The 13,299-nt window shown below is 35.9% G+C and overlaps 1 protein-coding gene and 1 pseudogene across 1 annotated transcript; both read right to left on the bottom strand.

The window, feature by feature from the left end:
• Nucleotides 1-1,475: 1,475 nt before the first annotated feature.
• On the bottom strand, nt 1,476-3,065 carry LOC148572188 (uncharacterized; annotated as a pseudogene).
• Nucleotides 3,066-11,852: 8,787 nt separating this feature from the next.
• On the bottom strand, nt 11,853-12,764 carry LOC107634579 (protein LURP-one-related 4). Its single transcript, XM_016338010.3, has 2 exons — nt 12,511-12,764; nt 11,853-12,392 (listed from the first exon to the last, which is right to left on the bottom strand). The coding sequence occupies exons 1-2, from the start codon at nt 12,748-12,750 to the stop codon at nt 12,015-12,017; spliced, it is 618 nt and encodes a 205-aa protein (XP_016193496.1). The 5' UTR covers nt 12,751-12,764; the 3' UTR covers nt 11,853-12,014.
• Between the last annotated feature and the right edge of the window lie 535 nt (nt 12,765-13,299).

The raw sequence follows: 13,299 nt of genomic DNA, 5'->3' as shown, positions 1-13,299 counted from the left end.
TAATGCAATTTATTAACCAGGGAATCGAAAGGAATAAGAATGCTAGCCCGTGCATGCATGATTTGGTTAGGTTGTAGCCAGGGGGTGCAAAATTCAAAATTGCCAAAACCAATACATGAATGGAAAAATAAAACAATTTGCAGAAAATTGGGCAGCATTCCAGCTAAAATTGGATGTTCCCGGGTAATAAACAGCAGGAAAAATCAGGTCATATGAAAGTAATTAGTGCTGAAAAGATTAACATGGTATAACAGCAGCATCAAACATGAAAGAGCATCATATGAATAGGACATCATCACAGCCAATTCAGAATTGCCAATCAAATAAAAACATGTAGCAAGAACGGTGCAATTATCAGGCCTAAATCCACTAACCACATCCTAGCTACCTAACCACCTAGAATCCACTACAACATGCATCTCTAACTATCCAATTTGGAACAAAAAACTATAAACTATGCCACTAATTGACGAATTGGAAAACGAAATCAGTGTTCGGCGGAACCTGGAGTGTGTATGAACAGTAATCGGACACAGAGAGATGGTGGAAATGTGGTGGTGGTGTTGATGACGCGGCGGCGAGGGGAGGGCGGCGCGGCGGCGTTTTGGGGTTGCTGCAGGGGTAGGTAGGTGGTGCTGGGTTAGGGTTGTGGGGGGAAGAGGAAGGAAGAAGGGGGGCGAGGGTTGTGGGGGCTATGGTGGTGGTCGGCGGTTTTGGGTGGGTGGTGCTGTGGTGGCGGTTCGGTGGTTGGGGTTCGGGTAGGGTTTAATGGCGGAGGGGGGAAGTGGGTGAGAAGGGAGGGAGGTGAGGGAAGAGAAGAAGGGGGCGAGGGTGTTGGCGGCGGTTCTGGGTGGTTGCGGTGGTCTGGGTGGTTGGGGGTGGTGGTCGTAGAGGAGGGGAGGGGGTTGCAGAGAAGGGAGGAGAAGGGGGGTATGGGGCGCGACGGGTAGGGTTTCGCGTGGGTTAGTTTAGTGGATTCAAATCCACGCGAACGCGTGGGGCATGCGATCGCGTGATTAGGGCAAAAAGAGGTATGACGTGGTCGCGTGATGGACGCGATTGCGTAAGTTGGGTAAAAGATGAGTGATGCGGACCGCGAGGCACGCGAATGCGTTGCTGTGACTTGTGCTAGACGCACAGTTCCAGCGTCGTTTTGGCGCAACTCTCTGTTTTTATTGGGGGGCCATAATATCCGCGCGACGCGGACGCGTCACTCACGCTTTCGCGTGGGATGAGTGTTGTGCAAGTGACGCGTTCGCGTCAGGGACACGAACGCGTGGGCCGTTTTGTGCTAAACGCACACCAGCCGCATGATTCCAGTGCAACTTTCTGGGCGTTGGATCTTTACGCCGATTTCCAGTCCACGCCCACGCGTGGCTTGCGCGCTCGCGTGGGGTGATCTTTTTTTTATGCAGTATGCAGAATGCAATTAATGTTATGCACAATTCCAGGTTCAATCAAAATTCAAAAACAGACTAAAATGGAAAAGGAACGATCATACCATGGTGGGTTGTCTCCCACCTAGCACTTTTAGTTAAAGTCCTTAATTTAGACATTTGATGAGCTTCCTGTTATGGTGGCTTGTGCTTGAATTCATCCAGAACTCTCCACCAATGTTTGGAATGCCAACAGCCTCCGGGGTCCCAAACAAGGCACGTAAAGCCCTTGAGCAGTTTTAAACAGGTTCTCAGGCTTCCAGTGTGCTGAATGTCAGAACAGACTCCAGGATCCCAAACTTTGCTTTTACACCCGTCTTTGTCTTGATCTGCATTATTCCAGCTGGGTGGTGAGCAATCTGAATTCTCACTGCAGCGACCAAACAGCTTCCGAGATCCTTTCAATTGAGCTCGACACCAATCCTTGTACCTCAAATTGAAGTGTGAAACTTCATTGAATCTTGCATACCAGCTCTAAGTGCGAGTTATGTCCCTTTTATTCTTAAAGCCGCAAAGAGCTCTAAGCTGGCCATCTGTTTCAAGTAAACCATATTCAAGTGGAAAATTAAAGATAAAAGTTAAGGATTTTACCCACTTGAAGTTTGTATTGAGCGGTAATGGCCTTGTGGTAGGTGTTTTCAATGGTTTTGCAAGCTCTACTCCCATGTAGTCTTCAGTGAATTCTTCCACTTCCTTGCAAACTTTTTCAATTTCAACCATGTCTTGATCAAAGTCCTCGATTTCTTCCTCATCACTCGAGTCATAATTTGGAGGTTGAGAAAAGTCTACCTCTGCATCATCTTCGTATTCACTCGGGGAAGATGCTTCAGTCTCAAAGAATTTACTCGCGGATGCAAGTTCATTACTAGGAGAGCTTGATTCATGATCATCACTGCTAAGGGAATTAGCTTCTTGATCTGTTCCGCTCAATTCTTCACAAGGTATATGCCTTGGAGGTTGTGCACTATCCTCCTTAGCATCAATTTCAAGCGTCTCGGCGGAATCCTTTATAGTTCTCGATTCCCATGGAGGTCCAGCATCTCCTAAGTCTTTAATCAACTCTTCTTCTTCTATAATGACAGCTTCCTCTACTTGTTCCAGTACAAAGTCATGCTCCTTACTGTCCATTGGAGTTTCCAGTGTCTCCTTCATGCTACGTTCTTCATTAGATTGTCCACATGGATCTATGGGAGTTCCTTGAGTGTCCGAACGTCTGGAAGATAATTGATTTATTGCTTGCTCCAGTTGATGAAGGGTTGCATGAAATTGATCTACTGTTTCCTTGAGGCGAGCCTGTGATTCTTGAGGTGATGGATATGGACATGGTACATAGGGAGGTGGTGGTTCTTGGGGGCAATTGGATTGGAATTGGGGTGGATAAGGATCATACCGTGGTGAATGGTGAAAAGGAGCTTGTGAGTGTGGTGGTTCGAAGCTATGTTGAGAGGATGGTCTATAAGCACATGGTGGAGTTTATTGGTAACTACCAAGGGGTCCACCATACCTATCAGCTTGGTATGCATTGTAGAATGGTCCTTGTCCATGATATCTTGGAAGGTGTTGTTGCCTAAAGGGTTGATTAGATCCTCTTGGCTCTATCCATTTTTGATTGCTTTGACCGTGATGCATAGTCCTGTTATAACTTCCATTCCTTCCAACAAAATTAGAACCAAACTCAAAGCGAGAGGGGTGAGAACTCATAATAGCTAATAGACACAGAAAAAGGAAAAATAAAAAACAAATAAACAAGTAAAAGAAAAATATTTACAGTAACCAATAATAAGGCACACGTTTGCAATTCCCCGGCAACGGCACCATTTTGACGATCGGAATTTTCTATCAGTAAAGAATAAAAGTAATCGCGTTGTAAGTATAGTTTCTAAACCAACAGAAAATCCTTTCGTACAAAAGTTTTGTTTGTCACTTAAGCAAACCCAATAAAATTGATAACTGAGTATTTAAACCTCGGGTCATCTTCTCAAGGAATTGCAGGGAGGTATGACTTATTATTAGCTATGGAAAAGGTAGAATTTTGGGTTTTTAAAAGGTTTAAACAAGTAATTTAATTGACAAGAAAAATAAATTAATAATTAATAAAACTCTTAGCAAGGTATGAGAACTGGAATTCCTATCCTAGTTATCCTTATCAATGGTGATGAGAATTGGGTTTTAATCCCACTTAGTTGAGTCAAGTGGACTAATTAATTTCGTCTTCAAGTCCTAGTCTTTCCTTTGGAAAGGCTAGAGTTATTGGAACTCAAATTAATCAGCAACTCTCAATTTCAACCACTGCTTTATTTGATAACTCAAGCGTCACCAATTACTTAATCAGAGCCAAAAGGGAGAAATTATCTAAATTAAATTAAAAGTATCCATAACATAAATAAAGCAGAGCAGTATCGAATCTGAAATACCTCAAATTATATTAATTAAGAAAATCAATCTAAACATAAAGAATTCATAAGCCAAATTGGTAACATGAGTCAGATACGAATAAAAGCATTAGAATAAATAAAAATATAAAAGAAATATTGAACCTAAGAAGAAGTTGAAATCCTAAATCCTAATATAAATCCTAATCCTAATCCTAAGAGAGAGGAGAGAACCTCTCTCTCTAAAACTACATCTAAATTATGAAAAGTGAATAATAGATAGATCCCCTCATGAATGGATGCATTCTCCCACTTTATAGCCTCTAGTATGTGTTTCTAGACTTGGATCTGGGCCAAAAAGGGTTTCAAAAATTGCTGGGGGCGTTTTCTGCAGTTTCTACACGTGGCGTCTGTCACGCGTTCGCGCCATCTGGAGTTTTTCCTGGTCACGCGTACGCGTCCGCGTCATTTACGCGTTCACGTCGATTGTGTTTTGCGCCAGGCACGCGACCGCGTCGTCCATGCGTTCGCGTCGCTGCCTTCTCTTTAAAACTCCATTTTTATGCTTTCTTTCCATTTTTGTATGTTTCCTTTCTGTCTTCTAAGCCATTCCTGCCCTATGAAACCTGAAAATACTTAACACATAAATCACGGCATCGAATGGCAATAAAGGATAATTAATTTTAATATTAATAAAGCATAGGAAACATGTTTTCATAAATCTCATAAAATGAGGAAGGAATTGTAAAACCATGCAATTTATATAAATAAGTGGGTGAAGACTTGATAAAAACCACTCAATTGAGTACAAGATAAACCATGAAATAGTGGTTTATCAACGACGCGTACGCGTGACAGAGCCACATGCTGGACGTATCAGAAATCGCTGGAGGCGGTTTCTGGGCTGTTTTTGGCCCAGTTTCAAGCCCGAAAAATACAGATTAGAAGCTGCAGAGTGGGGGAATCACATTCAATCATTCAGACAACATTCATTCAAAATAATTTTAGGTTTTAGATGTAGTTTTCTAGAGAGAGAGACTCTCTCCTCTCTCTAGGTTTTAGGGTTTTTAGCTTTAATTCTTCTCAATTTCAGATTTCTATCTTAGTTTAATTTAGTTTTTCTTCTACTTTTAATTGTTCTAGAATTCTAGTTTGTTTATTTCCCTTATTGATTACTTTATGTTGCTATTTGGTTTATGAATTCTCATGTTTGATTTTATTTTCCATTTAATGCAATTTGAGGTATTTCACATTTATGATTGCTTTCTTCAATTTATGTTATTGATGCTTTCAATTGGTTGTTTGGATTTTATTATCTCTTATTACTTTCCTATGCTTTTATGTTATGCCTCCCAAGTGTTTGATAAAATGCTTGGTTGGATTTTAGTATAGATTTCTCTCCTTTTGGCTTTGGTTGAGTAATTGGAGACTCTTGAGTTATCAAACTCCTTTTGTTGATTGATAATTGAAAGTTGCTAGTTGATTTGGATCCCTCTAAAGCTAGTCTTTCCTTAGGAGTTGACTAGGACTTGAGGAATCAAATTGATTCATCCACTTGACTTTCCTTCATAGTTAGATGTTAACTAAGTGGGAGCAATGGACAATTGATGTCACAATTGATAAGGATAGCTAGGATAGGACTTCTAATTCTCATACCTTGCCAAGAGCTTTATTAGCTATTAGTTTAATTCTTGCAATTTACTTTTCTTGTTCCTTATTCAAAACCCCAAAAAGATAAAATCCCATAACCAATTATAAGTACACTTCCCTGCAATTCCTTGAGAGACGACCCGAGGTTTGAATACTTCGGTTATTATTTTTAGGGGTTTGTTACTTGTGACAACCAAAACATTTGCATGAAAGGATTATTTGTTGGTTTAGAAACTATACTTGCAACGAGAATTTATTGTGAAATTCTTTATTAGCAAAAATCTGTTCATCAGGAATCAAAGGTCATATCAATATATAATTCATATTATCGTTTTGTTCTGTCTTTCTACATAGCTAACATCCTAACATTGCTTAATTATAATTCACAAACGTGACAAATCGGATCTTTGAGCTACATCTAGCAACGAACAATTCCGATCCATGCTCGCCAAACCGAATTCTAATAATCTCAGATATAACAATCAATCAACCTAATGGCTAAAAGCCAAACATTACTAAATACCTTAAGTGTACTCCTACCAGAAAAATAATACGACATTCTAACACATACCATGTTGCAAATTGTATACAGTAACAACCATATTTGGTTCACATACCAAAACATACAGACGAATCCAAATGCTCCATAATGAGCACAAAATAACCAAAAAGTATCAATAGTCACACACAAAGCTCCTTGTACGAGCAAACAAATTAAACCAGCATAAAACTAATATGCACAAAATAAAGTTTATTACACAGCCTCTTAAGTATTTTCATCTTAATCCTCGGCTACTACGTCATCATCAACCATTACTCCATCACGAATAATCTTGCCCAGTTCCATTTTAGAGAAGTCGATATCAGGAACCAAAAACTTCGCCTGAAGCGAAGCACGCTCAAAGCCCTCCACAAATGAATCTAGTATTTCAGTTTCTTTATTCTTCTCCATCTCCTTTAATTTAGCAGTAACTTCGATCACTTTACTCCTTAAACTGGAAAGGTCGGCTTCTTTCTGCTTCAAATTCTAAACCTCTTTTGCATAATTCTCCTTCATTAACGGCAGTTCTTTATCCCTATCAGACAACTTACCCTTCAGATCAGCAATAGTATTTTTTTTTTTGAAGCCAACTCTTCCTTTAACAAACTCGAATCTTCCTTTTGACCAACTAGCTTCTTATGCTTAACCTCATGACTACGACCTAAGCTAGCCAACCGCAACCCAACAACCTTACACAAAAAATAACACAGTCAATGGCAACCACATTATAAAAAAAATCCCACATTCATACCTGCATATACTGGCCAATGGCAACATCCCCGACCTCATTCACCAATGCCACATCTACCGATGACTAACAAACCTCATCGACAACGACCATGTAAGGAAAGTCCTTACCCCAAACGGATGATCCGTCACTATGATCGACAACATCATGCAGCTTTTTCTAATTATCCACAAATGAGTGGATTTTCTCAATAAGAACCTCCCCACCATCTTCATAAGAAATACTAAGACAGGTCAACAACATCCGATTTTCTTTTCTTCAGTACCACCTTCTTCCTCTTTGGGAGAGGTTGACTAACCTCACCCACACCACCGCCCTTATCTGGTTTTGAGGTCGACCCTTCCTTTTTGAGAGTTTTGCTCTTTACCTAAGCTCTCAATGTAGCAGCAGACACCCCAGGATACTTTTCACCTGGAACAAAAATACCACACACAGTTATTAATAGACTAAATCAATACCTACAAAGCTATATTTTAGCACCTTACCTAAATAATCTACAACGGATTGCCTATTGTCATCCCACTGAAGTATATCAAAAACCGAGATTAACTCTTTTCGGTTAACAAACTCTACCAAAAACTCAATAATGCATTCACTTCTCGGACTAATGGCCTCAAAACCCAAAATACTTTGGGGCTCCGAGCACCACCCCAAAGGAAACGTTTTTCCAAGCTTTTCATCCAGATAAAATGGAAAGTCACTCTCAGCACACCTAACCTTCAAAAACATCTCTTTAAACTTCTTGAAAGAGGACTTGTACAGCTTAAAAATTGCAAACCTGGGGAGCTATTCAAGTTCACCTAACCACCTTTCTAAACACCCTTGACTTGAAACATTGAGAAGAACAACTCTAGCGATGTATTTTCTTCCAAAAACTCCATCAACACTTCAAAACCTCGCAGAAAAGCCCAACCATTATGGTGAAGTTGAGAGGGAGCGCAGTTCAACTACCTCAACACTGACATTGAAAATATGTAAATGGAAGCTTCACGCTCAACTCTTCCAACACACAGTTGTACATATAGAAAAACTCGAAACCCTCCCCCTTATGAAACACTCGCTCATGAGCAGAACATGGCAGTAACTCTACATGCACACCAGAGCCTTTTCTAATTATCCTATTCACATCAATCTCTTTGATAGTTTCTTTATCAACAAACAAAGAAACCCATTTTCGAACATCCTCATTCACCCAATCATCTGTCCAGTCAATCTCCCCTTTTCCTTCTTTCTCAAAACTCATTACCAATGACCCAGAAAAATTCACAGAAGAAGAAAAAACTAAAAAAGCCAACAGAGCTAAAATAGGAAACGTACCTCTCTTACTCATTTTCTCTTCCCAGACACTTTTTGATAACAAGCAAGAAACTGTATACCCATTTAGATTCCGAAGTATTTAATTAACCAAGACAAAACTACTTGAATTCTACCAAACTATCCCATCAGTTACACCTACGATTCAAAAGGCCTCGGGAACCCACACACTTTTCACATCATCATTTAATTTTCATCTCTCTTAAATTAATTATTACCATTATTACTGAAACCAAATCATTAATTATCAATTTTAATAAAGCATCTTGATCTGGGGACTCCATCACCATCCTATTTGCCGAGTTATAACTCATCATAAGCTCAACCTGCTTCAATTAAAATTACTCACAGGCTAAAGTTTGGGGGATATGATATGGCTATTACAGATCACGAGTTATAACTTGGCATCATACGTTACAAATTGGCCTTATGGACCATAGCACATCTCAAACGGTATAGCTCGAAATCTTAACATCCGGTACCATAACCCCCAATCTGTTATAATTGATCTTCAATACAAACGGTTACCAGAGAACGTAACCGATCTACTTTACATCATCTATAAAAGTATGGCATTTTTATTGATGCACACACACTTTTAAATACACAATACTAACTTAAGCATTAGAGTGCCTTTTGCAGGTACACTCCCTCTTTTTTGTTTGCAATATCCACGGCATGATATATCTCTGGAAAAAAGAGCTCGGACCTTCAAAACTTATAACTCGGCGTTGAGGGTGACAATTCGGCATCAACTCTCAGAGACCGACTTATATCCAGGTTATTCATCCAAAAACACCATTTAATTACTAATATGGACTAAAAAATAATAAGATTATTTGACCTTTGTAAATAAAGATTAAAATAATCTCATACACTGTATAATAAATTTTTATGCATGAAGACTTTTTTTAATTAAAAATCACAACTATTAATACTAATGAATAAGTACCAACAAATTTTTACAATGAACCATTCTTCTTTTCCTTGAAAAGAAGAATGAGCGGGTATGAAAGAACGTTATCAACTTATCATGAACCATCGACCAAAAGAAAAAACTTATCATGAAGCAAAAAGGTAGCTTGGACAGACTAACGTTCAGACTTGGGAAAACAATACTTTAACATGCAGTTTATCAAACAGGTTGTGATATATGTCCAATATATATGTAACATATGCATGTTTCGTGCATATGGCTGTGTGTTGTATTGTATGAATCATGAATGGAAGTTGGAATACATTAAATTATTGTGATGTATATATGACTCTTGGATCTAATTTGTAGCCAATATTGTATCTTGTATGCCCTAATTTGCGGTATCAGTTACAAAACGTTGCATTATTGTTCTACATATTTGACTTCTCCGTTCTCACCAGTAGAATATGTTGTGCGGCACATGTTAAGAAAGATATATACATATATCATTGTTGTAATATCTTTCATAAACCTAATCATGAATCCTTTGATAATATTTTATATACACATATATACCAACTACCCAAAACACCTTATACAGTCAATGAATTGAACCAGGCCCCAAGAAACACTTTACTTATGGGGCCATACACACATGTTTCTGTTCTTATCATCTTATTCTTCAAGAAAGGCTAGCGAATATATACAATCATATCAGGCGTAAAAAAGGGATTATTTTTATAAAATATATACTAAAATACAAAAAACATATTAAAAATAAATTAAAAGACAGATATATTTATACATAAATTTATTTTTAGTGTATATATAATATTTTTTATATTAATACTCTTTGGTTTCATAATTAAGACGTTTATATAAGGCTTATAAAGTAGTTTTTATTTTTGAAAAGTATAGCTTATGAAAACTAATTTTAAAAAAATTATATTTTAAAAAATTATATTATTTGTATTTAATAAATTAAATTAAAAATAATTTTTAATAAATATAAATGACAACAAATATGTTTAATAAAATAATTTTAAAAATTTTTAAAATATTATAATTAATATTAATATAAAAATTAAATTTAAATATTAATTAATTAATGAAATTATATTAGATTTTTTAATTTTAATAAATACAAATCATTTTTAAAATTTTTTATGTTAGATGCTTTCAAACGAAATGCACAAGCACATGATCTATGTATCATTGCAAAAGCAACTTTGTTTATCAAAAGCAAAATGAGGCACAACTTAAACAGCTTTCCAAAAAATTTTATTACCAAATAGTTTAAGTGTCTGGTGGTTATGTATCATTGCAAATTAATGCCGTGTGTTCTGCCGCGATGGGTAAACTGTAAACAAATGACAGAGAGGAAAAAGAATGCAACTAAGACAAGCTTTGTCTATCGTCTTATTTATTGCAATAAATATTTTTAAAACAAAAAATTTTGAGACCAGTCGTCGTATCCAGTAATTTTAATCCGCATTTAACCTATATAAATATTAAATTATTTTTGATAAATAGATGCAAATTATATTTATTTATATATATAAATAAAATATAAATATAAATTATATATTTTTTTATGTGTCCATCTTTATAAATAAAGGTATAAATTATTATTGACCAAATTTTGGTCTAGAATAATAATATTTGCTGACCTACTGACCATATCTTATTGCTGTTTAAAAAAAAAAAAAGTTGTGAGTAGCTAGTGATTTATGTTTTATAAATCCTTTATTTGGAATTCTTTACAACAAATTTTGCATTGAAAAAAAAAATAATAAAAAAATGATGAAAATAACGTTCATGCATAAAGATTCTCAAATATGCAGCGTATATGATAAGATAATTTAAACCCAAAAACCAAAAGCCAAAAAAACTGGAAGAAGGGATCAAGAAAGACACATGAACATTAATTGTTTTGTTTTGGTTGCATATAGCATAGTAAGAAAGGAGTGTGGAGTTATTATGGAATTGAAAGTAAAAGGGACCACAAGTATGTCGTTCTGTTTCTACATATATATGGAGGGAACACACCCTAACCCTAAGCCTAATATGGAGCTTTATGTATGTGCTGGAATGACAAAAATAATACACATTTGACATGTCTAGGGGTTAGGGTGCAACAACAATGTAACATGTTCATGTCACACTCAAACTTTACTCTTTTTATTTTTCTGTTCCTTTTCCTTCTTCCTTCTTCTATTTGCATTATTTTGTGAAACCCCTCTTTATGATGATGATATGATATGAAAAGCTCTAAAGACTAAGTCAAGTTCCACCAAAATAGAAAAATAATGGAAGTAGAGTTTTGGTTAGAAGTTAAATCGGCTTCTGCTAATATTAGTATTTGAACATGTAAGATACATAGTATTAGAAGAAACACTTTCTTTTTCAATTCACATCATCTTTGTATTACTTTGTCTCTAGTTATTCATAGCCGCCTGTGTGTACAGTAGACACGCTTTATTGGTTAATTAAAAGAAATTATTTTTCCATAAGATAACATGAGAATTTATTATTTTTTGTTATTATTTAGTTATTAATTTAATTCTTTTAGTCTAATAATTGAATAATATATTTTATTTTATACTTTTAAACATTAATAATTAATTGATAATAAAAAATAATAAATTTTCATAACTTTTACTATTTTTCATAATATATAAAAAAAATGAAATCAAGAATTTTTATTTATATTAGTCAATATTTTTAGTTAATACTATATTTATATTAATATATTTAAACTTTCTTTTGACATTAGTAAATTATCAATTAATTATTGACGGAAAACAATAAATTGTACTACTTGTCCTATAAAAATAATAAAATATAATAAAACCCATGGAAATTGGAGGCTTAATTGCATCTTAACATATATATATATCTGTATTGTATTGGGTGTGTAAGATAAACAAGAATACACACTTACATTATATACAGAAACAGAGGCAAAATCTGAATATTACAAAACTTGTGATGTTGAAAAATATACAAAAGTAGAGAATAGATAGAATTGAATAATTTACATTGTGCCGCATATCAATCCATATGCGGTAACCAAAGCCATAACAAGTGAATGATCTGTGTTAGGAGCCACATACAAAGTTAGAACATCATTTCCCAAAACTACCCCTGAGGATGACTGCTTCTGCTTTGCCTCTGCAATGACATTTCCGTCTTTGTTTACTATCCGATATGCTGCTTCTTTCTCACTATTTCTCACTATGCAGTATTCAACACACCCTACCCTTATTTCGCACGCTACTTTCTCCCTCCTCTTCTTCTTCATCATCATCATTTTCTTTCTCTTCACTTGGAACCATGGCTTCTCCTCAATATCACTACTACTGCTATTGCATGATCTGTACCCTTCCCATCGTCGTCCCAAAGCTATTAATCTCTGCAATAATAATAAATCAAACAACTTGGTTAATTAAAAAGAAGAAGAAGAAGAAGAAGAAGAAGAAGAATGAAGCATAGTTATTATTAATGAATGAATGAATGAATGAATGAATTACCTTGTGTATGGTGCAGAGAACTCTGCCTCTAAGATCCATGAGGTTAACTTCTCTTGTACCTTTTCGGTCATAGTTATCGACACGGTACACTATGTCACCCTTGGAATCATACACAGTGCAACCATTGGAGTGGAACACTAACGATTTCATCCACAGTGTATATGTTTCTCCCTTTGCAGAAAGAGTAAGAGGAGGATTAGAAGGAGCAAGTTCTTGAGGGTGAATCTTGTTCTTCGCCATTATTATTATTGTGTCTGAAGGATAAGTAAGGAGTGGTGTTAGAAGCAGCTTATTTATATAGCTATAGTTGGACCTACCCATTTGTCACTTACTGGAACGAGTAATAATACTTTAACTGAAATTATTAGTAATTAGTAATGATGTGGATTAAAGAACCTCCGGATTAAAATATGAAATTGGCCGTTACAATCACGCTATTATGTATGGCTCAAGCACTAATCCATCTTTTGGGGATTAAACTTATATAATGCGTAGTTTACTGAGGTGACTAAAAGTGATTGGGTGCCAAATTCGGTTAAGTGGGGTTAGCTGAAGCCACTTACCTTTTCGAAATTCTATTATTCGCGTTGTTTCTCATTAGTTTAGGTAAAGGGCTATTCATGAGAAAGGAAGGCCATGGATTCACTCGTGAAATTCTCATTTTTAATAAATTGACTAGTGACTTCATTTTCACTTTAATCAAATCAGTTTTTTTTTTTATTTTAATTTTAATATATAACGGTGTTTTGAAAGGCTATTCTTTGAGAAAATTATATTTTCTAAAGGTTA

The sequence above is a fragment of the Arachis ipaensis genome, chromosome B3 (assembly GCF_059453495.1).
Source record: "Arachis ipaensis isolate K30076 ecotype BB chromosome B3, ASM5945349v1, whole genome shotgun sequence".
Classification (NCBI taxonomy): domain Eukaryota; kingdom Viridiplantae; phylum Streptophyta; class Magnoliopsida; order Fabales; family Fabaceae; genus Arachis; species Arachis ipaensis.
The sequence above is the reverse complement of the archived record's forward strand: the minus strand, read 5'-3'. Positions and strand labels throughout refer to the sequence as shown.